At 41.4% G+C, this 27,231-nt stretch overlaps 4 protein-coding genes across 5 annotated transcripts; 2 read left to right on the forward strand and 2 right to left on the reverse strand.

Annotated features, from left to right (window-relative positions):
- Positions 1–505: 505 nt before the first annotated feature.
- spint1a (serine peptidase inhibitor, Kunitz type 1 a) lies at positions 506–7,781 on the reverse strand. The gene is made up of 10 exons (XM_034577206.1): positions 6,926–7,781; positions 6,249–6,406; positions 6,012–6,153; positions 3,602–3,769; positions 2,839–2,886; positions 2,355–2,486; positions 2,191–2,241; positions 1,866–2,036; positions 1,004–1,063; positions 506–740 (listed from the first exon to the last, which is right to left on the reverse strand). The coding sequence occupies exons 1-10, from the start codon at positions 7,335–7,337 to the stop codon at positions 553–555; spliced, it is 1,530 nt and encodes a 509-aa protein (XP_034433097.1). The 5' UTR covers positions 7,338–7,781; the 3' UTR covers positions 506–552.
- Positions 7,782–9,487: 1,706 nt separating this feature from the next.
- zgc:162989 (uncharacterized protein LOC100037351 homolog) lies at positions 9,488–17,399 on the forward strand. Its single transcript, XM_034577210.1, has 4 exons — positions 9,488–10,518; positions 15,956–16,036; positions 16,720–16,752; positions 16,842–17,399. Exons 1-4 carry the CDS (start codon positions 10,339–10,341, stop codon positions 16,908–16,910), a joined length of 363 nt encoding a protein of 120 aa, XP_034433101.1. The 5' UTR covers positions 9,488–10,338; the 3' UTR covers positions 16,911–17,399.
- Positions 17,400–18,486: 1,087 nt separating this feature from the next.
- On the reverse strand, positions 18,487–22,135 carry zfyve19 (zinc finger, FYVE domain containing 19). Of its 2 annotated transcripts, none has more exons than XM_034577208.1 (11): positions 21,924–22,135; positions 21,710–21,831; positions 21,563–21,616; positions 21,302–21,468; positions 21,052–21,194; positions 20,401–20,506; positions 19,977–20,207; positions 19,748–19,824; positions 19,427–19,528; positions 19,179–19,336; positions 18,487–18,960 (listed from the first exon to the last, which is right to left on the reverse strand). In XM_034577208.1, the coding sequence occupies exons 1-11, from the start codon at positions 21,975–21,977 to the stop codon at positions 18,882–18,884; spliced, it is 1,293 nt and encodes a 430-aa protein (XP_034433099.1). In that variant the 5' UTR covers positions 21,978–22,135; the 3' UTR covers positions 18,487–18,881. The 2 variants fall into 2 exon arrangements, with proteins under 2 accessions (XP_034433099.1, XP_034433098.1); XM_034577207.1 differs by having other exon boundaries at positions 20,398–20,506; positions 21,924–22,124.
- Positions 22,136–22,214: 79 nt separating this feature from the next.
- Positions 22,215–26,712, forward strand: bub1bb (BUB1 mitotic checkpoint serine/threonine kinase Bb). Its single transcript, XM_034577209.1, has 9 exons — positions 22,215–22,323; positions 23,270–23,434; positions 23,550–23,609; positions 23,705–23,849; positions 23,958–24,154; positions 24,274–24,437; positions 24,528–24,721; positions 24,814–24,914; positions 25,817–26,712. The coding sequence occupies exons 2-9, from the start codon at positions 23,292–23,294 to the stop codon at positions 26,103–26,105; spliced, it is 1,293 nt and encodes a 430-aa protein (XP_034433100.1). The 5' UTR covers positions 22,215–22,323; positions 23,270–23,291; the 3' UTR covers positions 26,106–26,712.
- The last annotated feature ends 519 nt before the right edge of the window (positions 26,713–27,231 follow it).

Genomic DNA, 27,231 nt, shown 5'->3' on the forward strand with positions numbered 1-27,231 from the left:
TTATCATGTGTCATTATAAATTCCGAAAAACGCTAAATAATCTGGTCTTTTACTTTAGAGTAACAGACCAGCACAGACCTGCTGACAGTTCAGGCATGAAAACTGACTATTTTAAAAAGAGGTATTTTTCTGGCAACTATCAGATCATGTCATAGAAGCGACAGAACATTAAAATCAGAACCTATTGATGGACTGTATGAACTGTATGATATCCAGTGATAATCTAACTCCTCACTAATGAAAATCCTCCCCTTTAACCTGAGTACACACAGTTTCAAACAACTCACTCCAACAGGTCCCTGCATTGAATACAAGCTAAAAGTCAAATCATTAGACGTCACATTTCATCACTGACGACACTCTGGCTTCAGTGTACTTCACCCTTAAAAAAAACAAAAAAACATCCATTATATGGACGAAATAAAAACAGATCCCCTCCAGCATTCAAACTTAGTCGACGGATATCGTCTGAGTCTGTTCAGCTTATGACCGGGCTTCGGCAACCAGTGTCATTCTTCACCGGGACGGGGGGTCAAAGGTGAGGGCTGAGGGTCAGATGGGCTTGGTGGTGGCGTTGTAGACCAGATGCTCTCGGTCCTCCATTGAGGTGACCGGGGCGGTGTTGACGGGCACGCGGTGGCGCTGTACTGACTTCTTCCTTCCCTTTAAGAGGCAGTACACCAGGAGGCCTAGAAGGATGACGATCGCCAGACCCAGGACGGCAGCAATTGCAATGATAGCTGTTGAATGAAAGAGAGTGTACCTTTAAAATGGGTAAAACTAAAGCAGATCACTACATCAAAGTCTGCTTTGACCAACTCCGTGAACTGGAAAATTGCGCTGGAATTGGAATGAAACTTGGATGACATTATTGAACAGCTCGTACCCACTAGAAGTCAAACACCTGGTGGAGCAGATCGATTTTAGGTCGACTTATACCTAACTATTAAAGTTTATTTGACCAATAAAGGTGTAGAACATTAAAAAAATGAAGGTGGTATACCTGGCTCACTCTCAAACACCTGCTTTTCAAACGCCGCCTTTCTTGCGAATATGTCCTTTTCTGAAAGAGAAAGACAAAATATATATTCATGAGTTTTTCGCAGAACACCACATGTAAAAAAAGCAAATCAACAATAACGTATAATTGTTTGGGCCACGTTGGGGCAACAGAAACAAGCCAATATGGTTAACTTGTTCAGGTGCAGATTTCTGCGTCCAGAAGTCGTGGACCAGTGTCAACCTTCGATTGAACTCAAGTCCAGCATTCACCCTTTGGCTCCATTTTGTTCTCCACCAACTGGTGAGGGAAATATCAGGCTCAGCTAAGAGCTTAAAGTTCACCAGTGTGTTGTAAACTTTGTCTTGTTCCAAAAAACATCAGCGATAAAACCAGTGACTGTGAAGCAAAGGTGTGAGTCATGAAAAATAAACAGGTTCCTATAATCTCAATAGAGCTACAAGCAACTCCATTCCCATTGCATGTATTAATATGATCCATTATGAATAGGGCCTGTAAAGACATTGATTAAAGCAGCTTTATGTATTAATAACTCACTGCCTTTGCACAGGCCATAAAAGTAAAAATACTTTTTCCCGTGCTTTTCCCCATGCATTTTAAAACTTTGTATATTAGTTTTGTTTCTGTGTCAGAATATTTTTTTCCCCCCCCAGACATTATCCGGAGTTCATGTCTCAAACGGCTCGAGTGAACTCCTCGTACACTGTTTTTAAAAGTCAAGGAGAAATTTGACAGTTTGGAGAGGATCGGGAAAAAGATGCCATTGAGGAAACTCCTGGTAGAAATAGGATTTTAACTTACCAGGATACAAATATTGGGGTAAAATACCTTAATAACAACCCACCTGTAACACCACGGCAAACTTTCTTGCAGGCCTCCTTAGAGTCAAATCTGTTCTCAGTCCCCTGGCAGCCGCCGTAGTTGAAGCGGAAGCATTCCTTTTGAATGGGGTTAAAGTACCACTTAGTGATACTGTCCCTGCAGCTTCCTGTGTGGGGAGGCTCCGTGCAGCGCACTGTCAACGACAATAAAATGAACTGGTAGGGTGAGATTGTATGCAGCGCTAACAGCTCAAAAGAGCGTCTTTAATTTTTTTCAAATTTTAAGAAAGAAATTGAAACGTGAAATGTTGTGTGTGCCAGGGACAAATCTACTAAAGTTCAAATCACCTTTTTGCTCATCCACTGGAATCTGGAGCAGAACCTGAAACTTGTTGTCCACTAGAAGCACACAGGACACATTGAGAGTTAAAATCAGTCCCTTATTATTTCTACATTTCTAATTCCATGAGTCTGTATTAAGATAAAGCCTAGTTTGCAAAGTCGCTGCTCACAGTCTTCGCACTTCTGCTCATCTGAGCCGTCACTGCATTGTGGTGTTGCGTCACACTCGAGGCCTGGATCCAAGCAGCAGCCGTTGGAACAGGTGAATTGCTTTGTGGAGCAGGGAGCACCGCATTTTTCTCCTGTGGCACACAAACACAACAGGAAATGTCACTTCGGAGTGGCAACAATCAATATTTTTATCATAGCAATGTGCATTTCAACAACATTTCACCTCTTCACTATATCTGCATAAAAGAGCATTCCCTCTACAGAATGCTCTTCACATGCTGTATGATTGTCTGACCTTCCTTTCAAGGAACAAAGCCTACTTAAAAGACTATAGTTCTCGGATCTATTTTTTTCAGACGCCTCACCAGGTCAAATATCCATCACAGACCCGATGATGAGCATCATTAGCAACAGGAGATTTTCATCATTTGCTTTCTTCTTGTTTAAAAAAAGATGATGTGACAAATATCTGAATTCACCTACCCTTAGGTGCGGGAATTGGTAAACCTCGACCAGATATGGCACTTTTCTCTGAAAGATAAAACAACAAATGAGATTAAAATTCAATGATTTAAAAAAATGACATGTTGACACCATAAAAAAAAACAATAAGACTAATGTTATGTTGTCATTTTGTTATACATACATATATATGAATACAATTTATTAGATTAAAATAATATATATTTAAATAATAATATATATATTATTAAAATATAATACAAATCCAAGCCGTTTTGTTGTTTTAACAAAACTAGACTAGCTTTCCATTTCCCCCCATGTTTCCATCTTAATCTGGGGGTCCTGTCCGGTCAGCTGCCTTTTTTTTGGTTAAATAAATAAATAAAATAAAGTCGCTTACTAACAATAAATATGACAATTTGTTGATTTTCATTTCCTAAGCTTTTTTGAATGTGCTCGAACAAGGAACAATTTTCAAAATATATTCCATGATGTGTGGCTTTGCTCAAAGCTATAGAGCTAACAGTGAATAAGGAATGACTGAAAATGTGCACCTCACTGAATCAGGAGTTGTGCATGGATGTTGGACATATAATTGCCAGGCGCCAGAATGACCCCTGATTTAGAAAAACCCTAGATCCGCCACCTTAAAGCTATGCTACGCTAACCATCTCCTGGTTGTAACATTACATTTGACTTTACATACATGACGGTGGTGACGTTCTTCTTATCTAAATGCATACTGCTTCCCAGAGAGAGCTAAATAAACAAAAGATATAGATACCTGAGCCAAAGCAGGCTTTCGTGCACTCATCCATGGACAAATAGTTGTTGAGATTCTCCCTGCAGCCGCCGAAGGTGAAGGCCTCACACTTCTCCGAGGCGGCGTTGTAATGCCATCGGGTGAAAGCACCACGGCATGGTCCCATCTTCTTTGGGGCCATACATTGTACTGGTGAGACACAGAATAATGGATCAGAAATGCTGCTTGTGCTTCCTGAAAATCTGCAAAAATATTTTTTGACACATTTAACAATCCCTGTTTTCATCTGTTTGTTCGCAGAAATACGCAAAAACTGCTCAACCGATTTCCATGGCATTTGTTGGAGGTGTGGGGCATGACTCAAGGAGGCAGCCATTCAATTTTGGTGCAGATTCAGTTCAGATGGCAGATCCAGTAATTTTTTTTTTTTAATATCTTTTTCATTGTGAAAAAATTGTGTTTTGCAGCATTTAGTTGATTATTGTAGAATAGATCTTGGCGAAAATAATCAGCCCTGTTTAGGAGAGTGATATTTATGAGTGAATGCAATGTGTGTACAAAGTGCAAATCCAAAATGAAAAAAGCTGGATCTAAAGAATTTAAATGTGGTTTTAATCAGGGGCCTCTGCAAGGTAATCCTTTTACTGAGTGCCGTTCTAGTTCAGACTATTGATGTCCATGTAAACACGTCTAATTGTTTTCATGACCATGGCTCAGTTTGTGTTGCAACAAACTCAGTCTATTGAATTGTGAAATTGCTCCCTGGTGTTAATCTGACGCTAAAAGTTGTCAGCTAACTAGTTTTCCTCAGAAATGCACTAAAATACTAATGAAATATGCATCAGATATCCTCACTGGACACTTAACAATGCACCACAAATCCAAAACTCCGGTCTCATATCCGACACCAGCTTCAATGAGAAAATGATTTTGTGTTTTGTCTCAACTTCCTATTCTTTGTGTCTGTCTCACGAGTATCCAGACACATAATTATACATGTGGTTTTCGTGTATAGACAAATGTAACTGAGAATAAACAATATGCGATTCAGCAGAGAAGTTACAGAGGTACAATATGTACTGTTGATTGTCTGTATATGTGGCTGATGATTCAGCGCCCACATAAAGTACACATATCACAAGGCAACACAACAACTGGAAGGTGCTCTTTTCATCACCAAGTTCTCACATTACTATCACGGACTGTCATTTATGAATGAGTTTATTCAAACCGGTAATTATTGTGGAGTAAATGTGGCAGCTCCGCTGGCAGCCGTGCTCACGCGTGAAGTACATTCCTAACTCCAATAAGGACAAAGGCTGTTAATGGGTAACTGAAACACCGAAAGCTTAAAAGTCTTTCATTGTCCCTCTGTCAACCAGAAACCAACAGATACAAACTTGAGCTTAAGAAAGTGCTTTCAAAAAGGAAGAAACTTTAAGACTTTCAATCACGTTTAATCAATACTGAAGAGGATCCCCATGTGACTGGAGTTTTCCTGTTTGTGTAACTCAAGCTGAAACCAGACGAACAGGTTTTGTGGGGTCGGGGGTGGAGAGAGTGGGACCGCAGCAGGGTAGAAGTGAGAAGAGAAAAAAAAAAAAAAAACACACCACCGGTTGACTCAAGCTTTGCTTTCTGTAGAAAACGTGCCCAGAGACATTCGATGTGGATTTCTGGGTCGTGTGAGCAAGGGAAGTGAAACTGCAGGGACGTATAAAATAAATACAACAAAAAAAAAAAAAAACCCGCTCTTCTATGAAAAAGACACACTTGGTTCTAAAGTTCAGCTGTTTTTTTTTTTCTGTCAACAAAAGTCAGATCGGGTTCAATCTTCTTATAAAACAAGCTTTTATCTCTCCATCATCTTCATTTGCCGTTGCGACATTCAGGCAGTAGGAATTAGGCGAACGTGCCTTGACAGGTTTGAGGACAACTAACATGGAACAGCTCATGTGACAAAAACGCCAAACAATTCCAGGTAAACCGATGTGGTTTGTTTCCTTTCCAGCTAAATCCTCTTGGGGTAACGAATAAAACGTTTTGAAATAACACACTGTTTTTCCGGAAACTCCTATTTTAAACGTTAAGGAGAACATAAGGATTTTACAGCGTTTTTAAAGAAATCTAAGAACCACATGGAATTATCATGTCTTGCTTATGGCCCAACACTAAACATGAGGTGACTCATGTTTAATAGTGAAACTCTTCGGTCACATACTTAACTTTGAGTCTATATTTGCAGAGAAACTAACGAAACTACAGCAGCCAACTCTGATATGAGATTTGATCTACACGCTGGGATTTGCATGTGTGTTAGAGTCATATTACTCATGTCCTGGTCAACAAGACGGACGCTTTCAAAGAAAAATGGAGGAAAACAGATGAAAGAATATGTTCAGATGATGTTTCTATCAGCCTAGATACTCACGCTCAGACTGCTCAGGAGTCAGGACCAGAACAGTGACCTTGATCGAGTCCGATTGGCCGATAGTGTCCGTGACGGTCAGCTGGAACTTGTAAACCCCAGATGTCAGATTGGACACGATGATCTGGTCAGTAAAGCTGGTTGTCTACGAGGAATCAAAGAGGACAGTGTTGCAGAATTACTACTTGTCCAAACTGGACTGTAGAAAATCTGGCCTTGCACTGCGGTCCCGTCACTTACCTCAAAGACTGCGTAAGGATACGGAGACAGCATTTGCCATTTGTAAGACGCAATCCCGTTGTCATCTTTGCTCTGTATGCCATTCAGTGTCACACTGTCCTGAGGTTGCACCACAAGGTCCAGGCCTCCGTTGGCCACTGGTGGACGGTCGGATTCATCTGGGGTGACAAAATTGGATCAGCGCACATCACGTATAGACAACCTCTACGATAACTTACACACAATGAGGAGTAATTTGCGAACACAAGGTTGCAACACAGGAAGAGGCAGAGGTAGAAACAGAAACCTGAACCACTACACCAGGGGCCATGGCGGCCTGGCGTGTGTGAACATGCTGAAATGAAGGCTGTTGCCCTAATTCTGTGACCGGGGAACAAAATGCTTAAACAAAGACCATGGAAAGACAGGGAAATAGATTATTAGAAAACACTGACAACAATGACAAAGGATCTGAGCCAATATGATTAAATTAAGTGCTATGCCCAAAACATTAACTTAACTTTATAGATAACTGACTAGATACAGTGTCAAATCTTCACCTTTAACACATGTTTCTGCTGAAAGGAATGATTATAATAGAATCCACAATGATTCAAAGGGCTCCCTCCTGACAAACTTTGACATGCATCAATGTGGAGCTGTCTGGAAGTGTAATTTGGAACAGTTTGGATTCTTACTTGGAGGAGTATCCACTTCCAGATAGCTATCATACAGGGTCTCCAGGATGTAGTTTGTGTATCCCTTCTTCCTGACGAAGCGGCAGGCGTATTTCTTCTTGTAGAGGCAGTCAAACAGAAAGCAGGATTTCACCGAACCTTCATCGGTTGCCCTCTGCATGAAGGCGACGTTGCACCTCGGATCTTTGCAGCAGGCGCCCACACAGTCCCTGATTCGGTCCAGCCTCGGCGACGAGATGAACGTGGCTCCGGCTTTCACGGACTCGTCTGTGTCGAGGACGAAATCCTCTCGTCCGCCCTTGAAATTGGCCAAACACTCCTCTCCGGTCTCCTGCGCCCCGGCGAAGCGCAGCAGCAGCGCGGAGAGCAGGAGCGCACACGCGCCCAGGGGTCCCGTGGGCACCGGAACCATGGTTGAAATGGTCCTGTCTGTGTTGACCACACACACAAAGATCACCTGGAACAGCACTGGCGTCAGGTGAGGTAAAAAAAAACTACCGCTTAATATTAATCAACTTCTCTGTGGAGTGTTTAGGCCGCGAACGGAAAAAAAACAACACTTCTCCTCCTCTCGAGTAACAACCTTCAACTAAGTATGACGTGAAAGCGACTTCCTGAGCAGCACTCAGAGGTGATCGGTGATGTTCGCAGAGTCCGTCCACACCGAGCTGATCCTCAACAACCCTGAAACTGTCCCCGGGACGATCCTCTGCTTTGATGTCGACACAAACCTAAACCACCAACGACGTCGGCCCAGGTGACTCACCTGAGAGATACAGGAAGTGAAATTCCACTCCTGACATGCCACTCCCTGATTATACTGAGACTGGCTGAGGCTTCACACTCCGCAGCTTTGTGAGTGAGAGTCAATGTGTGAACCTCACTGTTAAAACACGGACATACTTACATAATTATGTACAGTCATGAAGTGTCTGTGGGCCTTTCATACAGCTTTTAATCTCCTTACTTTATAATTTTTCCACTATAGCTGTCATGATGTATTTCCCCTAGAAAAAAGTAACCCTGCACTAACAAATTCTATAAGCACAATGTAGAATAATAAAATGAGACAAAAATGTAACAGCTACTTGGGAATAATAAAACTGTTTTTACCCAAGGGAATAGTGGAAAACATGGTTTATAATAAGATTGATAAATATGATTTAATTATGTTGAATACTCAAGTGTAAATAAAATAAAATAATCACTTTGTTATACCAGATAGATAAGTACAAATTATTACCTTATAAGAAATGTTTTTAATTTTATTTACTTTCAAGCAAATAGCACCAACATTCTCTAAAAAGACAATGATGCATATGAAACACTATGATAATGAGGTAAAACAAATCTAATTTGAACAGAATTCTGACACATAGGCAAAACAAAGTAAAAGTACAAAGGCAGCATAAAAACTGGTGGGAAATCGAATTACCTGTAATCAGACAACATGGGAAGTTAGTTATTGCTGTTGTTGTTATTCGGCAACAAAACCCAAATAAAACCGCATTTATCTTGCTCGTTTAAACGTCTATTTATCATTTGCTAGCTTTAATCCAGAAGGTGGCAGTATAATCCCACCGACAGGTAAGGAAGAATCGTCAGGGTGAACAAAGTATGACTCATACTTTCGCCTAATGAAAGTATGTGTCATATAGTATATGTATAGTACAGTATAGGATCATTAACACAAATTATCACTCAGATCCTAAGAAACACAATGTTGTTGTGACAGGAGGTGATACTGAGTTGGTTAAGTAATCACATTGCAATCTTGACGTCACCCATGTACCGATCAACAACCTGGGGAGAGGCAGGAAGTGGTGGCTCTGATGAAATCTTGAACATTTGCTGTTGTTATTTAGAGTGAATCATATTTCCCAACAAATTTTGCCAGGTAATGATGCCTTTGGGGGAAATGAGGGAAGTAACCGGATAATGAAATCTTCACTCAACACTGAAAACAAACCACCAGACGTCTAACTCATCCTCTGCTTGTGTTTTCCATTCCTCTGTCCTAGAATGAGTCACCCAGCCAGGTCTGAGGTGAGAAGGCCCAGTCCACGTCCCACGTTTTAGACAAGCCGGCGTTGCGGAACCAAGTAGCCTCGGACGAGATGAATGAATTTGTTTGCCCGGAAAGGTGAGCTGCAGGAGCCACTCAATAATTCAGCGTTTGTAACAGACGGTGCATCAGTGGGTGAACACGCGCAGCTATGGCTGATTGATTGAGTCCCTGCCAAAACAAAAAGCTGAACCCCATCATTCATATCGTAATAGGATCTGTGGAAACTCTGCGGCCTGTTGTCTCTGCTGTCTCACCTGTGAAAAAAAATTGGCACTGGGATGCAGAACTATGAATTTCTGACCTTGGGTTATGTGCCACTGTTGATGTTTGACTTCGCAAACGGCTTCCAGACGTTAAATTGACTTTTTAAACAGCCATAAACAGTGCTCTGCTAGTCATCCATTATGGATGGGTGCGTAACGGAGGACGCCAATTTGACTTCAAGGCTTATTAAACGTACACCTGATAATGGCTGTTCTGAAAGGACGCGGTGGCTATCACACTAGAGGAACCCTGGCTCACCTGTCAGGGGGACCCAGCTATTGTTGGAAGTGTTTGCGAACACAAGAGCCCTCAGCATATCAAACCCTGTTGAGTCTGTCAGCAGATAAAAACTGAAGACCCTTTTACTGAGTAAAAAAGATATGGCTGGTGTGTTGGTATGCAGAGGTGTCTGATGATAGATAAGTCTTCAGATCATATGACTGGGGGGAAAAGAAAAAAAAGACTAATGCACTTATAATCTTTGTGATTTTATTCGGGCATGTTGGCATATCTCCAGCCAGAGTTATAACCATATCTAGATTGCAGTGGTTACCCTCCTACCCTTTCTCCACTTTTTATAGCTGCAATTGACCTACGCTCTCCCACCTGAAATAACACAGAGGAAGAGAGCAAAGCCTACACACACCCTGTAAGGTGCATGTGCACACACACACACATGCGTGCACAAACTGTCTCGCACAGAGCCATATCTCATTACCATCCTCCTGATAGTGCAGCCAGTGGGTGTTGCAAGAGGAGGAGGGAAAGAGAGCAAGACACTGAGCTTTAGAGAGAGAGAGGGAGAGAGGGGAAGAGGAGGAGGACAGGCAGAGAACCAGAGCGAGCGTTATCGAGAGGGACAACACTCAGCAACACAACAGGAGATCCGCATGGGAACAGCAGCTCACTGGAAAAGCAGAGGCATAAGAGATATAGAGGCAGGGTAGAGGAGGTGGTGTGCAAGACATACGTGTCAGAGCCTGAGGATCTGTAAGTGTGTGAGTGGGTGTGTGGGTGTGGGTGTGTGTGTGTGTGTGTGTGTGTGTGTGCGCGTGTGTGCTCTCCTGAGGCCGTGGCAGCCATGGCGTCAGAGCCCAGCGCCCAGTCCAGGGTGATGTTCCAGGCAAAGGACAAAACAGAGGAGCCGGCTCACCGCAAGCTGGGCAAGCTGACGGTCAAGTACAACCGCAAGGACCTGCAGAGGCGGCTGGATATTGAGGAGTGGATCGACGGACAGCTGCACCTGCTGTTTGACTGCGAGGTAGGGTAGGGCGGTACACTGTGGTGGGTGCCTGAGGAGGTGAGGTGAAGGGTGCATGGGAGGCAGTGAACTGCTCATAGATGCCCGTGGTGGTCCATCCATCATGTGTGAGAGATTACAGCGACCTAAAGGAGGAGTGGGTGGGAGGCGAGTGGCTGCTCTGTCGTGGCTGCCGTCTTTGGCTCACAAGCCCTCATGTGTCATCATCCCATCAGAGGAACAGTGTTTTCCCACACTGATGAGATAAGTCTTGCCAAGATACGATGTCTAATTACAGTCATTTGAAAGCCTGTTGCAACCCTCATGACTCACCTCTTACGTCACTTTATACACATGGTTGCCATATGGTTACATTTTACCAGAATTGAGTAATTTTGGTGATGGGTTTACACAGCGTGAGAAAATGTAATTTACATTCTAGGATCAGTAACAAACGAAACAAGCACCAGGACATTTTCACTGTAACTGTGTGATATAGTAATAAAGAAGTGTTAGAGAAAGACAGAAAAAAATGATATTTTATGTTTGAATGCACATTATATGTAGTTTTATAATGTTTTAATACTGTGTGTGTGTGTATACTTGTACATCTTTGTGAGGGCCATTTTGAGCTCAGAACTAACAGAGCAATGACATTTAGGTTTAGGCCTAAAATTAGGATTAAGGTTAGGTTGTGTGTGTGTGTGTGTGTGTGTGTGTGTGTGTGTGTGTGTGTCCTTTCTCTGTTTGCAGACATATACAAGTTACTATTCTTAATTGAAAATATATACACCTAAATACACCTAATAATATACTTTGATAGTGTCCCATGTATAGAGGATGGTTTATGATGATAGTGATTATTAGAGAACTTGACTGTATATAAACATATATGCTGTACGATAGGGTGTTGTATTAACACAGTACATGTATGAACACAAGAGTTATGACATGGAAACGTGCTCATTATTATTATAGTGATCTTATTTAATGGCCTTATTACACACATGGTTGGGTTTGTTACATATTTAAGGGGTTACAGCGAGACGTTAGCCATCTCCCACACACAGCTCAACTCTTCTGTATAGTGGGACTCAATCCAGTTATGTCAGAGGCTCCATATTGATTCGCTTGGCATTCTCTGAGGGGAAACCATGGCAACAGATGTCTCCTCGCCCACGTGAGGCAGCGCGGTGCACACAGAGGAATTAGGGGTGTCTGGTGAGGAGCACTAGGATTCCTAATGACGCTGCAGATCGGATGACAGCACCGCCTCCGTTTCATGGCGGAGACGACAAGAGTCAGAGTGTTTCTCAGTTATGTCTCAAACCACACGGAGGGGAAACTGTTTCATGGTCTGCAGCCACCTCAATGTCTGGTTCCCTCTTTCACTGCCAAGTTGCCTTTTTAAATAGGGTGTATAGTGTACTGGTGCTGCAGAGAGGGCATGCATGTACATTCATCTGACTGTGGTGATAGCTCCAGGGATTTTTTAAATATTGTGCACACTACTTATTTTATAATTGTAATTTATGCCTGTGACGGATAAAGAAGGGAGGAGTAAATCAAATGATTGGAAACCACGACATGAAGATAACAAAAGCAGATCTGATGTCTTTTCCTGTTTATTCTTTTGATCTTGACCCAAAAAAACGTGTGATTAGGTCCCATTTGTAGCCGTTCATGCTCTGACTCTGACATAAGTGTTAATGTGCAGCACATGCACAGCGCAGATAAAGTGAATGTGCATGTACAATCTACAAGACTTGATATTTGCATTAGTCACTTGTGTGGAATCAGTCTTGTCCATGTGCACTGGCCACTGTAATGAATTTTGCATCGGCTCAGGGCAAGTATACTCTGTGTCTTCCGCGTGGAAGCATTTATCAGTCCCTTGTGTCACCGGCTGAATTATTAAACCCCATCTCCAATTCAAACAAGTGCTGCCTCGGTCTGGAGCGGCCGTCCTCTTTGCAAACTTCACACCCTTTGAGAAATGTGTGAAAAACTGTTCTCAATAGACGTGTAAATGGTGAGCAACATTTAGACCTGTGTGTGAGGAGTAAGTCAGAGCCTGGATCAGTGTTTCCATAATCGACATTTTATTGAAATTATTTGGGAGAAACTTATACTATATATGATTAAATTAGCTCAAGTTATAGTGTAACCACAGCATTGTTCTGAGTTTTAGTTCTTAGAATTTGTCCAATACTTTCTATAATGGACAAAAGTGTTTGGACGGTTTGAAACCTCTTTTGCCTGTTGAAACTTTCCCATCTCATAGTGTACAGTTAATGAATATTATGATGTTTGAGCAGCTCGTGCCTCAGGCAGGAAAAGGGAAGGCTACGATAAGTCAAACACAGCTCGGGTATCTTCTCAAAACAGCAACACTTCCTGGGCATGGCTTCCTTTACATTGAAAATAACACAGATCCAACCTGCATGTGATGTTGATGTTTTGTTGATGAAAGGTCAGTGGATTAATGTGTATACGTAGAGAATAGATCTGTAAACCAAAGCCTTTATTGCTTCACATGTCTGGAAATAGCGTGAATTTGATCATTTCTATCTGTTAAGCCAGTTAGTTTATCTTAGCTTAGCATAAACACTGTAAATGGTGGGAAACTGCTAGCCTGGTTATATCAAAAGATATCTCTGAAGCTATTAAGCTAAAGGGGCTTTGAGACATGCACTGAACTCTGGAGATGCTCTGGAGTAATATTTGTATGTGTGGACACAAATGTCCAAGTGAGAGCTTCCGGAGTTTCTGCAGCGATTCTCTTTCTGGCCCCCTGGTATAAAGTTTGCAGAAAGTCTGAGGGAGCTGATGTAAGAAAACAGCAGGAGATTCCCTGTAGAATTCATCGTGAGCTAGTGGGGGTGGTGATGACGCGTCTAACACTCTCTTGAAGACGTCAAGAGAGTTTGTCACAAAAATGAATCCTGATTCACTGGGGGGCATGAATATAAATATTCAGTTCCACAGTTTCGCAGCACTTCAAGGGCTGATTGACTGCTCTGTCTTTGGGCAATTTTCGTAAACGATGGAGTTCCCTAAACAAAGTGTTTCTCCAGTGCAACAAGACAAAGTAGAATAACATAAATAAAATGTTAGGGGGTTGTGTAGGAAATACATTTAAATGATCACACTACTACTGTGAGGGCAGATAATCACTCCTCACACGACAATAAAGAAGTATTCCTGAATTATAAATTGCAGCGGAGGTCATCTTATCTCGACAACGTCCAACTGCTTATTATTTGGACTGCATCTGCACTGCTGTCTGAACCAGAGAAGCTCTGAGAACCACTTTGATATTCATGGATTCCAATATTAGTGCCAACATTCATTTTAGCTTCAGTCTGCTGCTTTTAACTTAAAAAAGTGCTGCTGAGACACTTCTGCCCAGAGGCCTCATTAAAATGCTATTTTCCTCTGACAATGAGGGTAAATCTCAACAAGCTGAGGATTTTGACTGCGTACATTATGAAACAGCAACTGGGAGGGTTGTGCTAGTGGAAATGTCTCTCATTGATATTCAGTGGTGCTCTGCATGGACCTGCAGTCACAGAGTGGGTTTAAGAGCAAAGTAGATATAGGAGCAGCTTGTATATTTTTAAGTTTATCAATTTTTTACACTTAGAGCTCATGTAGTATCGGATTTATTCTATAGACCTACTTACTAGACATGGAGCACTCTATAAGTCTGAATATCAGCCAAAAATGAAGTGAACACCACCACAATCATATTGCATCAAATGAGAGCAGTTATTTATATATTTATTGATATGTACTGCCAAGAAAATACATATTTTGTCAATAAGTCAGCGTTTTTGCAGTTAAGTATAAATGGCTGCCAATTATCACCCTACAAATGCTAATGTCTTATCTATAGATTTTAGATATCTATAGGTTTGTTTAATTTATTTTTAAAAATGGTTTCAGGATATTCTATTCTATTCTATATGATTCTATTAATTATCCTATTCTTTTGTGTCTTGCTCTATTATGTATTTTGTGTGTTTGTTGTTGTGTGTTTTCTCTTGTCTGTGTTTCAATGAGCTCGCCAAGACACATTCCAATCGGCTCAGGAGTTATGGGAATAAAGTAGTGAATCTTGAATCAAGCTGCATGTTCTAGACTACGAAAACACAGCATTACTGCTAAAATGTTACATAGGCAATGCTTCGTAGCTGCAACTGGAAAAGAGGCTGATAGACTAGAATATTCTGCACTTTATCGTGCACACAAAACCGTACAAGTATAGTGCTGTATCTCACCACAGCCCAACAAATCGGAGGTGGTAAAGCAAAACCCACACAGAACAGAAATGCACAGCATGGAGTGAAAAAAGAAACAAAGAGCCCTGTATGCATCCCACAGACATCAGCAGAATCACACGGGGTCCACTCTGGCAGCGTGTATCAGTTAGAGAGGACACAGGGGACTCTGAAGGTGGGTCCATCTTATTCCGCCACTCAGCACTCCAACATTGATTAGTTCTCTCCTCATCCAGAAAGCTGCTCCATCCTCAGCAGCCATGAAAACCCCCCAACCGGAAAATATTCCTCTTAAAAAGTGGCCCCGCTTGACAAATATATTAGAGTGCTTGTGCTGACTCCAGATATCTTCAGGATTCGTACAGTGAGCACTCCTCATTCCCTCTGAAAATGTAGTTGATAGGTGTGGATAAGAGCAAGCGACATTACTTTGCTATATTTGCTTTTTATAACTTGGGACTCTGAGCCCTCTTATTTTTAACAATCTTTACACAAGGTTACACAATCTTTGAGACAGAAACACAGATCACTATATCCCAGTCAATGCTGCCCATGGGTTTGTATTTGAATTCCCAACCAATCTGTAATTAAAATATTCTTTGTAAAACGTTTGAAAAGGAAATACACTGTCAGTGATGTCTGAGCTACAGTGTAAATGCCAGCAGGATAAACCATCCATGAAATGTGATGGTGGCATGTGGCAGATACGGTCTCCAGGAGCCCTTTTGCCTTCACGCCTCAGCGCTCTTCAGCTTGGCTCATCATCATCACTCAAATCATTGTTATTTGCAAATCTTCTAGAAGAAAACTGTATTTATTCCTGCAATACAACCTTCAGTAATAACACACACTGAGGTGATAAAAGTAAGGATTTGACCCTTTTTAAATTTGACATCCCAAATGCGTATATGCCGCTGTGCAGCAGAGAAATCCCTGTCATGTCACATCACACCCCGGATCACTTCTTTCACTTTCTTTTCCTTCTCAGTGACTCTGCTCACTAGGTCTTACCACCATGGGTGAATGGATGCCAAGAGGCCCACTTAATACAGCCTAATTTGCAAGAGCTTTTGAAGCATGCGGAAAGACAGGCATGAACATTAAAGTCATAGAGGATTATTGAGAAATATTCTGTTGAACTTATTTCTCCCTTATATTTACCTCTGCTCTCACAGGAGGAGGAGATCCCGGAGTTAGAGATCGACATAGATGAGCTCCTGGAGCTGACAGATGAAGGCCAGAGAACCCGGCTGCAGGTAAAACTGTGCGAGTGCAAGTTGCCCTCACATATTCATATATTCAGTCATTTACTAGCGGGGCTACTTAATGGAACTGGGCGGCAAAACGGCAAACAATTGACAAAGTCCAGGGGCGGATCCAGGGGCGGATCCAGGGTTTGGGGCCATGGGGGCACAGGCCCTAGCTGCAATCTGATTGGCCACTGTCTTGTCAGTAGTCTTTCTTTTATTAACTAGTCACTCTTTAACAAAAATACAATTTTGTTTGTTTTCTAAGCTGTTTTGAAGAAAACAAGGGAAGAACAACAAGGAACAATGTTCTAAATATATTAAGTGGTGTGTGGCACAATATACAAGGAATGACTTAAATGTGCACCTTACTGAATCAGGAATTGAACATGGATGTTGGACAAATAATTGGCCCTTCTGTGTAAATTGTGGCCCCTTAATAGCCCCCAATGTAGAACAAACCTAGATGTGCCACTGCCTGAGACCCAGGAGTCAAACATTCTGGCCAAAGAAGTTGCATATTTAATCATCATGTTCCTCGGTGACACTTAGGCACACACCTGACTATTTGCTATGTGGGGTAATAGCGTAACAAACACTTGACCCTTGCTGGAATCCCATGTTGCAATGTTTGCAGTGAAAAAGCAGTGTCCAGCGTTGTGTGTGAGCCTGTTTGTTTGTGTTTTTGTTAGGAGCTGTTGCAGGAATGCGGGAAGCCAAAAGAGGTGAGACCAAAAACATGCACGACTTATATGAAATAAAATAAATCATTCAACTGAACTAAAGAAATCTATTTTCTTTGTCCTCCCCACAGGATTTTATCAACGGCCTGCTCTACAGGATAAAGGGTCTGCGTAAAATGTCAGGTCCCTTGAAGAAATAATTTTAGGTCAAATAAATTATTGAGACAGTGCGGGGCTTCTGTATCTTCCCATCATCCGAAGAGGTTAACTGTTTAGACGGCAGTACGTGCGGTTCACGTTTGGGGATCTCTTCCCGGGTCAGTATCAGTCTGACACCAGAGCAGTTGGGTTTTGAATAGATTTTCTTTATTATTATTATTTCACTTTCATGTATGGACTGCTAAAACATTTTGTTTCCCATTAACCAATAATGCACATGAGATAAAAGCTGTTATGCCTATTACTCAGACAGACTGGGTTTTTTTTGTGTAAGACTGTACATTTTCATTTGCCTATTTATGTACATAAATATTTTTGTTCTGATGACAGTGTTGTAAGTTAAAATAAAAATTGAACATTTTCAAGACAAGGCTGTTGATGAATTGTCAAAAGGGTTAAGTGTGATTCCACAAGCACAGGCGATCATATGACTGGCCAACAGGTATCAGAAATTATTCATCCTCCATATACAAATAAATATTGACATGTCCATAACACCAAGCAGTTTAAAAAAACATTTAAATATACCGTTACTGCTCTAAAACACTTGTCTTTAAAGGAGGATAATGTCGTACAGTCCAGACTTTCAGTCCGATATTCCCAGAAAACATGGGTGTGTTGTGCTTTCAGCGGTGATGGAGACAAAGGGGACGTTGACATGTCAAGTCCAGGAGTAAACACAGTGCAATCAGCAGCAGGAGGGTCCATTAAGTATGCGTCCATTATCCTCCTCATCCATTTCCTGTCTGTGGTGCGTGCATGACAAGGCCAGAAAAAAAAAAGGCAAACACAGTAACGGCCTCCATGCAAACCTTAATGGAGACAAGCCCCTAGAGGAGAGTGTAATTATGGTTTCTCCTCAGCTAGACAGTAATGCATAGTGATGAAACTGCACTCTGGCCATCTCCCTGACATACACAGAGGGTCTCTCGGCCGAGTGGCTCCATTGTAGTAATTTGCTATGTCCGACCACCATTTCCACTTTTGCTTCTCTGACCTCCATACTGTAATGCTACACCTCTGACAAGACCTGCCAGACGGAGACGCTTTTGTCAAGTAATGATAACTTTAATCCCAAAAAAGAGGCTTCGATGTTAGAAATAAAACTGCTTCCTCTCAGAGGCGTGACAGCGCTCTACACTTGTGTTTCCCTCCTAATGAAATTACACACAAGGACAAGAAGGGGCGATACTCATGTCAGACTCACAGCCAAACATAGATTACAAGAGTGACTGCAGTGCCTGCCAAAAAGATAACAAAGCCCTCAGTAATCCTTTTATACCGACTCCTCTATGCTTCTTCAGTCTACAGCTGACAGTAGGTCTGGGACAGTACATCATTCCAGATGAGCTCATGACGTGTCTGCCTTCTCTCTCTGTGATGTCAATTACAAAAAAATAATGATAAAATGGTGACAAGTGCAAAGAGAGACTTAGATGAGCCTTTGTTGCTTTTAAGAAGTGGGACAAGTGACAGAAAAAAACCCTAAAGCTTCTTATTAAGTTGGACAGGTGAGAACTTTTCTGTGTGCAAAAGCTGAATAGTTTTTTTTTTCAAAAATACAAACACTGTCTACCAGCATCTGTAAGATTACTTACCTCTATTCTTATACATTACAGAAAAAATAAGAGCTATGTTCCACTTATTATATTTATATATATTATATCACATGTATATCCATTGTGTCTTTACCTATTCAATTAATCTAGATCAGTGTTTGCAATTACAGAAAACAAATGCTGCTTTCCTGTGTTTATACCATGTTGGACAGATAAGATGAGATACGTTAAGAGTTTAAAATTAGCCATTCTGCACTGCTTTAGATAACATGTAGTGTTTCTATCTCTTTTTTTTTTAACAATAATAGGTCACTTAAGGCTAAAGCACAGCTCTAAGGATGATGACTGACAAGAGCCTGATAAGGCAAAAATATCTGCAGCACAGTCCAACTATCATGTCTTCCTCTTCTTCTTTGGCGCAGTGTAGTTAGTGGTGCGATGCTCCATCCTGTCATACTTATCATGGCCTTCCCTGGGGAGATAATGGGAGTGTAGATTGATAATTCATCACAATAAATACTTCATAGTCAGGCTGCTTAACAGTATGGCAGCAGGTGGCCGACAATGTATCTGGGTCGTGGTATACATTCCAAATCACAGGCGTCTTTTCTTTGGCATTGAGGTTAAGATTTCCATACAAAGCTGAGTGGAAAACCAGAGCTTTTGCAGAGTTTTTTTTTGTCAGTTTACCTGAAGCATCGGTTGCAGTAAAGGTCTCCGTCACAGGTGTGACAGCGAATCGTGGCGTCATGGTTACAGATGCAGCACCATGGAAGATCCTCCTCATCGCTGTCTGATGGCTGATGTGCTACGGCCGCTGATGGAATCCAACTTTTTGGTTGTGGAGCCTGTGTTTTTAAAACACACCAGAACAACCAGGGATTAAATGTTATTCTGTCTAATAGTATGAATATTTTAAATTGGCTGTTGTTCAGTACCTGTTTCTTTGAAGTCTTCTTCTTTTCTGTGTTCTTTGGTCCACACTGTTCTAAAGGGATGTTGTAGCCACTGGCCTCATCCAGTGCAGCTTCTTCTGAGAGCTGGAAAAAATAATCTGAAAAATCAGTATTTTAGAACATGTGTGCAGTTCACATTACAAATGTGGCAAAATAGCAGCCCCTTGTGGTTGCCCTGATTGATTTGAGTTTGCTCTCAATGACCTTTAAAGGTGTCATATGTACTTAGTAACACATTCATTGCGTTAGTTTCGTTATCATCAATGTTAAAATATCAAGTTTATTTTTCCTTAAGCCCCACACCTGTTTCAACACTCTCTTCACAGCTTCCTCCTCAGTCTCCTCATCACTGTCTGGATGCTGGAAGTCCTCCATAGTAACTACAAATGACGTGGGAAAAAAACCGTGACAGGTTTCTGATACACAAGCACATTAACACTATAATCAATGCAACAATGATTAAAGATCTTATTGTATATTCTCATACTGGGTTACTATAAATAATAGATATGGTAAAGAGAGCAGTATGTACCTTTGTCTGGGTCCTGCCCCTTCAGCTGGGCCAGTCTCTTGGCCATGTGGAGGATCTGATCCTGGGAATGCTGCTCCGTCCTCAGCTCCGCCATGGCCTCCTCCAGCAGACGGGCCTTCTCAGCCTCCAGCTGCTTTTGCGCATCCTGGTGCACATCCTGGTTCTCCTCCAAATTCTCATCCAGTATTCCCCCCTCCCCCTTGTTGAGATCGTTCATACGCCCATCCACATCTGCAGGGACAAATATAGGTCTTAGCCAATTTGGAAGATCTACAGAGCAGCTGAACGAAGTGTCACATTTGTTGCCTGATTCAACCAACTGACAACGCAAAATTATTACAAATTGATGTGGTCATTGTATAAGGCCTGTAAAACGATTAACTGAATATGTGTGAAAACAGTGGCAAGAGTAAGAGCTTACTGCCCTCTGGATTTGAGTGCTGGTCATCAATGGCAACTTCCTCTGTCATCTGACTGAGCAGATCATTGGCTAGTTCAGTCTGAGTCCTGCCATCTGGAGGCTGGTACACCTGAACAGATGAGCACACAAAGTACGGTTACTGGAAAGCAATTATATCAAACTATTTACAGGGTTTATGCAGGTTTTAGAAGGTTCAATTTGAAGTCTTGGTAAGAGCATGATAAATGAAATTTATGTCAGCTATTAGTTATCAGTTCCATGTTGGTGTTGTTCGTAGTTTTATTACAGCGTGCTCATATCTGTATCATTGAGAAAGAACTACAACACACAGAGACATTTCAAAACTCAGTATGACTCCAAAACATTTATCTTAAAAAATATTTCAAAGCATGAAAGAAGTAGCATTTAATGAACATTTACATAATTAAGAACTACCTGAACATACTTGAGACCTAGTCAGAAATAATTTAATGTATTTAGGAATTTCTAAGACCTAAAATTCAGATTATTACTTTTTTATTTTTGGGACCCAGCACAAACCCAATATTTAGCATGCAGTTCCTTTTAAACAGCGTCAAATGCTTTGAGCTGTCACTGAGCCTTGCTGCAAAAGGCCTATGAAGTTTCAAACAAGTATGGAGGGGTTCATCTCACTGGTGGAGGGGCTTGAGATGGTGGAGGCTGACCCCTCAGAGCTGCCAAACGATCCTCCATCTCCTCTGCAGAAGGCACCGGCCGGCTGGGAGCTTTCAGAGCAGCGAGGCGAGACTCAATCTCCTTCTCAGAGGGGATAGACTCTGAGGAAAACGTAAAAAGGCAAAAAAAATTACTTAAGGTAAAATATTATTTCTACAACTGTGTGTTCAAATTAAAGTAGCAGCTGCTAAAGATCTGATTTTCTTACTGGGTGCAGTGTCCTCTTTGAGCTTCTGAAGTCTGTCAGCAATAGCCTGATCTTCTTTACTCAGGCCTTTGGTTGGTATGTGACCTGCTTTGCTGAGTCTACTGCCTCCATGTGCAAGAGGCTGCGACGACTGACCCTGCTGTTTGGCCTCAAACGCAGCAACACGTCTACGGAAGAAATATGATCCTTAAATATCACAAGACTGCTGTGTTGACAAAGTGTCTCTAAAAAAAAATAATAATAATAATCTCATGCACTGACTTTTTGTAATTCTCAGGAGGAGACCATCTTCCAGCACTGTTCAGAGACTCCCCACTAAATACAGAGGAGATGGTGGACAAGTAGGAAACTTTAAGCGTCACAAAACCACACTCATCTTATGTCATCCTGCATGGTTTCCTCCTTTACCTTGTCAGATTGCCATGGCACTGTTTACACACCTTCTGCTGGGTGTTGCCACAGCGAGGGACCACAGCGGCGAACGACAAGCAGCCGGAGCAGAAGGAGCGGCCGCAGTTCTTACAGCCCAGCTGAGGGAACAGCACAAGGTGAATCACACTGTCTCCTCTCCTGCAAAGCGTTTCACTGTGTGTGTGTGACTGATGGAAGCTAGCCACCTTACCTCCTTCTTGAACAGGCTGAACTTTGATGCACAGCAGACACAGCGGTTGTCCATGTCGACACGTGGAGAGACTCATGTGACAGGCGGTTTAAATGTTTCCGTAACTACTATTGTGGGTAAAAAAAAATGCGACCTACACTCTACGTACGATCATTTAGCAGCTAGCTAACTGTTTCCAACCTGTCAGTGTCGCTGCAATCAAACCCGGAATCAACCCGGAAGATGCGTCGCGATGCGTCAATATCCGTTTTCCGGTTTCTCCCTCGACCAATCAGCTTTCTCCAAATTCTCTGGCGGTCCCCGTTCAAAACAGAAGATCCGACCGTTCCAAAGCGAGTCGCGCTGCAGCTTTGTACGTGTGGTTGAACCCGGAAAAAGAGACAACAGAGGCTTGTAAACGGTATGAAAAGATATGATTTTATGCTGCAATTGTTTTATTTAGTTACAGTCGACTGGTAAATCACGCTGATGTCAAGAACGACAAGGAAACCCATCGAGCAAAAGCGCACGTTAGCTAGCTTGTGTGTTAGCTCCCCACGTCATGACCTCACGATCGTTAGCATCCCCCTCAGTCTCTGTAGTGACGGCACTGTTTTGTTTCTGTGCTGCATGTTATGTTATGTTATGTTATGTTATGTTATGTTATGTTATGTTATGTTATGTTATGTTATGTGATGTAAGAGTATGTCGTGGCAATTTCTCACTTTAACTACGAGGAACGAGACACAAGTTTAAACCCAGAATAATAACAATCATGACTTTGATAATGAGTGTATAGTAGACTATGTTTTTATCATTCATGAAAATGCACCACAGTGTGCTTTACAAACATAGTTAGACATTTTAAAAGAGGCTTCAAGTTAAAGGAAATTAAATAAACAACAACTTTAAAGCTGCTAAAGTATAAGTTTAACTCTGTAGGTCAAACCAAAAGATTTCTGTCTGAATAATTATGTCATTTTATTAAGACTTTTAATGTAATGGGAAGCTACACAAGTTACCAGCAGTAAGAACTATGACAATTTTGGGCTGTGAACAACAAGCCTTTATCATTATCAGTAAATCTGCAAATGATTTAATTTTTAATATTACAATCAGTTTTCTTCACTCTAAAATGTCAAATAACAATAAATACAAGAAAGGAGACTTGAAGTAATGTCTTTTGTGTGTCTTTCCTTCCCCAAAAAAATGTAGTTAATGCTTTATATAAAACATAGAAAATCCGCAAATCTCCATACTGGAGTAGCAGGGACCAAAGAACGGTCTTGTCTACTTGGTTAAATTGCTATAGCTATTATAAAAGGCACTTATCAAAAGTAACTGTTGCACTTGTTTTCTTTTTGTAGAGATCTCGTTTTAATTTCCACGATGGCAGAAGGAGGAGATGTGGAGTGGGAGCTGAGCAAAGAAAACATCCAGCCACTGCGGCGGGGCAGAGCCATATCAGCCTTACACCAAGCACTGAGTCAACAACAGGATGGACTCAGCTCGGCCGTCAACCAACAGAGACAGTATGGATTAGCTTTAATATGTTGCAACTGGGTTGGGTGATCATAACTTTTGTTGAATTACTCTCAACAGTTTTCACATAACAATGGAGATTTTGTGACTTTTTTGTCTCTCTAGGGCCTTTGAGGCTGAACTGCGGACGTATGAAGGAGATGATCCGCTTGATGTTTACGATCGGTAAGCGAAATATGGAAACAGTAGAGTGTAGTCATATGAGTTGCTTTGAAATCTGAGAGGTTTTATTTGTAATACTGATGTTCTGTCTTTTCCAGGTATATAAAGTGGACAGAGCAAACCTTCCCTCAGGGTGGAAAAGAGAGTAACCTCACCACACTGTTGGAACGGGTCGTGACCAAATTCACAGATGAAAATAAATATCACAATGACCCTCGATATGTTGACCTCTGGATCAAATTTGTAAGTGTGTAAAATGTAGTTAACCCTTGCCCAATTTTGCTACTTATACTTGACAAACGAATGCGTCAGTGATAAATGTTTTCGTGTATGTGTATTGCTTGTCTTTAGGCAGAGAACTGCACAGAACCATTGGACACTTACAGGTACATGCAGGTGCAGGGAATAGGAGTGACTCAGCCATCCTTCTACATTGCCTGGTCTGAGGAGTATGAGAATCAAGGCAATTGTCGCAAAGCAGATCTGGTCTACCAGGAGGGATTCAAGAAATGTGCTGAGCCGCATGATAAGCTTCTACAGTTTCACAAGTATGGATCAATACAATACAATTTGAAATATATAAAGGTCTAGGCCTGAAATGCAACTTTTTTTCCTTGTCCGTATCATGAGAGTTCACAATCCCAATTTTCTGTATTTTTTATCAAAGGGCTCTGCAGGCACGTGTGTCCCGACAGGTGATGATGAACGTTGAGGAGGGGGAAAGTGATGATGAGCCCAAAGAACCTGAGAGAGTTTCTCTGGTCGACCTCAAACATCGAGGGAAGAAAAGGGCCACTGCCCCCATCAACAGAACTGGGGCTGCAATCAGAAGTAAGCGAATACATATCTAAATTACACCTTTTAATATTATTAGATAAGATGTTTGATTTCAGTCTTTGATGGGGATTTTTTTATGGACAGATATTTCTGGAGGCCTGCAGTCACATGGAGCCCCAGTTTTGGGCAAAGCTTCAAACAGTCGCATGGTTGTCTTTGATGAAAATAAGACTCAAAGTGCTGGTCCATCAGAGCCTAGACACGAGTCCTGGATGGCTCCTCCCACTTCAAAGGCAAAGGAAAACGAGCAGAGACCAGAAAGATGGTGCGATGTCAAGGTATGAGACAAGCACATTTTACATTACTTAATTTAGTGAAGTATAATCCGGCCCTGTGAGTTTTAATACTTTAATGTTTTTATCCACCATAGATGCCCCAGAAGTCCAAATATGGACACACTCTTATGGCTCCACCGCCTCCCAAACCCACCTTCCAACCCTTTGTGGAGGAGTCAGACCAGCCTCCAACAATGTGAGTGACAACAAGAGTCTAACGTTTTGATTCATTTATTTTTGTACTGAATTAAAACATGTCACATGTGCAGAGTTATTTTTCTAAGCACAACAGCAAATATTCTAAATCAATTATATAATCAAAATGGCACAGTACTAAATACACTTTTTGACGGACAGGAGTCACTTCCATTGATTAAAAACCGAAACGTAGGTCAAGGTGACACCAACAACAACAGAAGGTTCACAACTCAACTCAAATGTGGAGACAGTGGTTTGCACTCAGAGCAATATAAAAAATCCTGTGGGGAAAAACTTTGGATTTTGTTCAGTAGACTGCAAAATCTTGGGCACTCAAGACTTGGGCAATCTTAAAAATATGCACCCAAGTGATCATGGCCTCATGTTCAGAACTCGAAACAGCCATGTCTCATCTCAAACCCATAATGTGAAGGTATATACATGTTTATGATGAAATAAATAAACCTCATTGCATCAGTTTGCCCTCTTGTGGACATTATGCTCAAAAATAGATATTTAAATGTTCTTTTGTGTTTGAAAGAATAATCAAATGTAATTATTGGTCTATTTTGAAGCAACTTATAGTTAAAATGGATTTCTAACACTGAAATGAATAAATCAACAATTTAGATAATTAAGTCAAGTACTTCCTGTTAAAATCTCCAAATTTTTATGATTTGCTACTTTTCTCTGTTAAATAAAAAATCTGATATTTTAGGGCCGATGTTTGAACAAAGTTATTGTTGTGAATTTGTAATTTTTGCCTTTTAAAAATCATACAAATCTTTAAAAGAATAATAAATAGATTATTCAGTAGCGGGAACATGTATTAAGCCCTCTTTGTGGCTTAATTCTGAGATAATTCTTTTATTTAAGTGCATAATTCCTTCCCTCCCTCAGGACTCCATGTAAGATCAATCCAGCGGTGAACACGGTTTTATCAGCACGTAAGCCGTGCAAAGAAGAAACTCCTCTAAAGAGGCTCCAGGAGCACCATCAGCAGCGGAGAGAGGCAGAGTCGGGAAAGCCACAGGAGCAGAGCATGTACTGTAAAGAGCTGCTGCTCAGCGGCGCCACTGAATTCTGCTTTGAGGAACTGCGTGCTGAACGCTTCTTCAAAAAGATGGCACAGGAATCGCAGGAGGTCAGAGGTCAAAAGGATCAAGCTATTGCCGGGGCCACAAACTGAAGCATCTACAGAGACTAACCATTTGATTGCTCTTTTTTTCACGTATTTTCCTTCATTTTGACTTTGTCTGTAACTGTCATGTAATTACTGTTTTGCATTTTGTGTGATCCTGTTGTACATATTTTGTGGATAGAGCTCCAGTTACTCAGAAAAGTAAAAAGATAAAAGGGTTTAAGATGTGTAGAAACCTTTCAAGCTGAAGATGCTATTTTGGTTGGGTAGGATTCATTAAATATAGAACAGGAAGACAAGGAAATGGAAACTCCTGTACGGTCTGAACTGCAGCAACACACTTCACGATTTCAACAAACATCTGCTTCACAGTAGTAACATGGAACAGTATAGAATTGTATTTTATTGTGTCTATCTGCTACTCTAAATACTACTCAGTTGTTCCTAATTTCTCTCTCAGTCCGTTTATCCTTTTTTCGCTGAGGCATTGTTAAGAACAGTGCCTTTTATGAATACTGCCTTTTTAAAGTTTTAGTTTTTGGTTTGAGCAGATTCTCAGCTCAGTTCCACCACATTACAAAGATTTGAGCTGATTCAGCTGAGCTTCATGTCTCAACGTTCAATAAACCTGTTACAATGTCTGCCTGATGACTAGTGGGATTGTTATTTGTCTGTTTTTAGGCCGAGGAGGATTGTAATAATGCACTGTCAGCAGGGGGCATGCAAGGGAAAGCGTGGTTTGCCTTCCTGGTAATGGTGGTTGGATTACTAATGGGGCGCGAGGACAGTTTGATGCTGGGTGTAATCTGTTGCTGAAATTAAAGAGTCAATGTTTGCTGCCAAGAGTGAAAATAAACTGCAAGTAAAAAGTCATAAATGCCATTATTGCTGTTTATTTTCATGGAGTTACTTCATTTAACTTTATCACTGTGGGCGACACTTGAGTCTGAAGAAACCCCAGCATTTGGCAGGCATGAGGCTTTTATGAACAAATCTTGCATTCAGCTGACCTGATGTTAATCATTGCCCAGGAGAGGTAACTTAGAGGCTCGTGACTTAAGTGGTGTGAATAAACCTTAATGGGTTGCGGAGACGGGATTCGCTTCATACACAGGCAGCTCACACTGACGAATGGCTGGAAGATAGGTGCTTGGCTCATTAGCAAGTGAAATCC

The sequence above is a fragment of the Hippoglossus hippoglossus genome, chromosome 22, assembly GCF_009819705.1.
Source record: "Hippoglossus hippoglossus isolate fHipHip1 chromosome 22, fHipHip1.pri, whole genome shotgun sequence".
NCBI lineage: Eukaryota > Metazoa > Chordata > Actinopteri > Pleuronectiformes > Pleuronectidae > Hippoglossus > Hippoglossus hippoglossus.

Coding starts and splice junctions, on each gene's coding strand:
- bub1bb (XM_034577209.1), top strand. CDS start 23,292: ATGGCAGAAGGAGGAGATGTGGAGTGGGAGCTGAGCAAAGAAAACATC. Junction 23,610..23,704: donor CCGCTTGATGTTTACGATCG/GTAAGCGAAATA, acceptor TGTCTTTTCCAG/GTATATAAAGTGGACAGAGC. Junction 23,850..23,957: donor TTGACCTCTGGATCAAATTT/GTAAGTGTGTAA, acceptor GCTTGTCTTTAG/GCAGAGAACTGCACAGAACC.
- spint1a (XM_034577206.1), bottom strand. CDS start 7,337: ATGGTTCCGGTGCCCACGGGACCCCTGGGCGCGTGTGCGCTCCTGCTC. Junction 2,487..2,838: donor ACCAATTCCCGCACCTAAGG/GTAGGTGAATTC, acceptor TGTGTGCCACAG/GAGAAAAATGCGGTGCTCCC. Junction 1,064..1,865: donor AGTTTGCCGTGGTGTTACAG/GTGGGTTGTTAT, acceptor TTTCTCTTTCAG/AAAAGGACATATTCGCAAGA.
- zgc:162989 (XM_034577210.1), top strand. CDS start 10,339: ATGGCGTCAGAGCCCAGCGCCCAGTCCAGGGTGATGTTCCAGGCAAAG. Junction 10,519..15,955: donor ACCTGCTGTTTGACTGCGAG/GTAGGGTAGGGC, acceptor CTGCTCTCACAG/GAGGAGGAGATCCCGGAGTT. Junction 16,037..16,719: donor GCCAGAGAACCCGGCTGCAG/GTAAAACTGTGC, acceptor TGTTTTTGTTAG/GAGCTGTTGCAGGAATGCGG.
- zfyve19 (XM_034577207.1), bottom strand. CDS start 21,977: ATGGACAACCGCTGTGTCTGCTGTGCATCAAAGTTCAGCCTGTTCAAG. Junction 20,507..21,051: donor CATCTCAAGCCCCTCCACCA/GTGAGATGAACC, acceptor TCATCTGTTCAG/GTGTACCAGCCTCCAGATGG. Junction 19,337..19,426: donor AGAAGACTTCAAAGAAACAG/GTACTGAACAAC, acceptor TTAAAAACACAG/GCTCCACAACCAAAAAGTTG.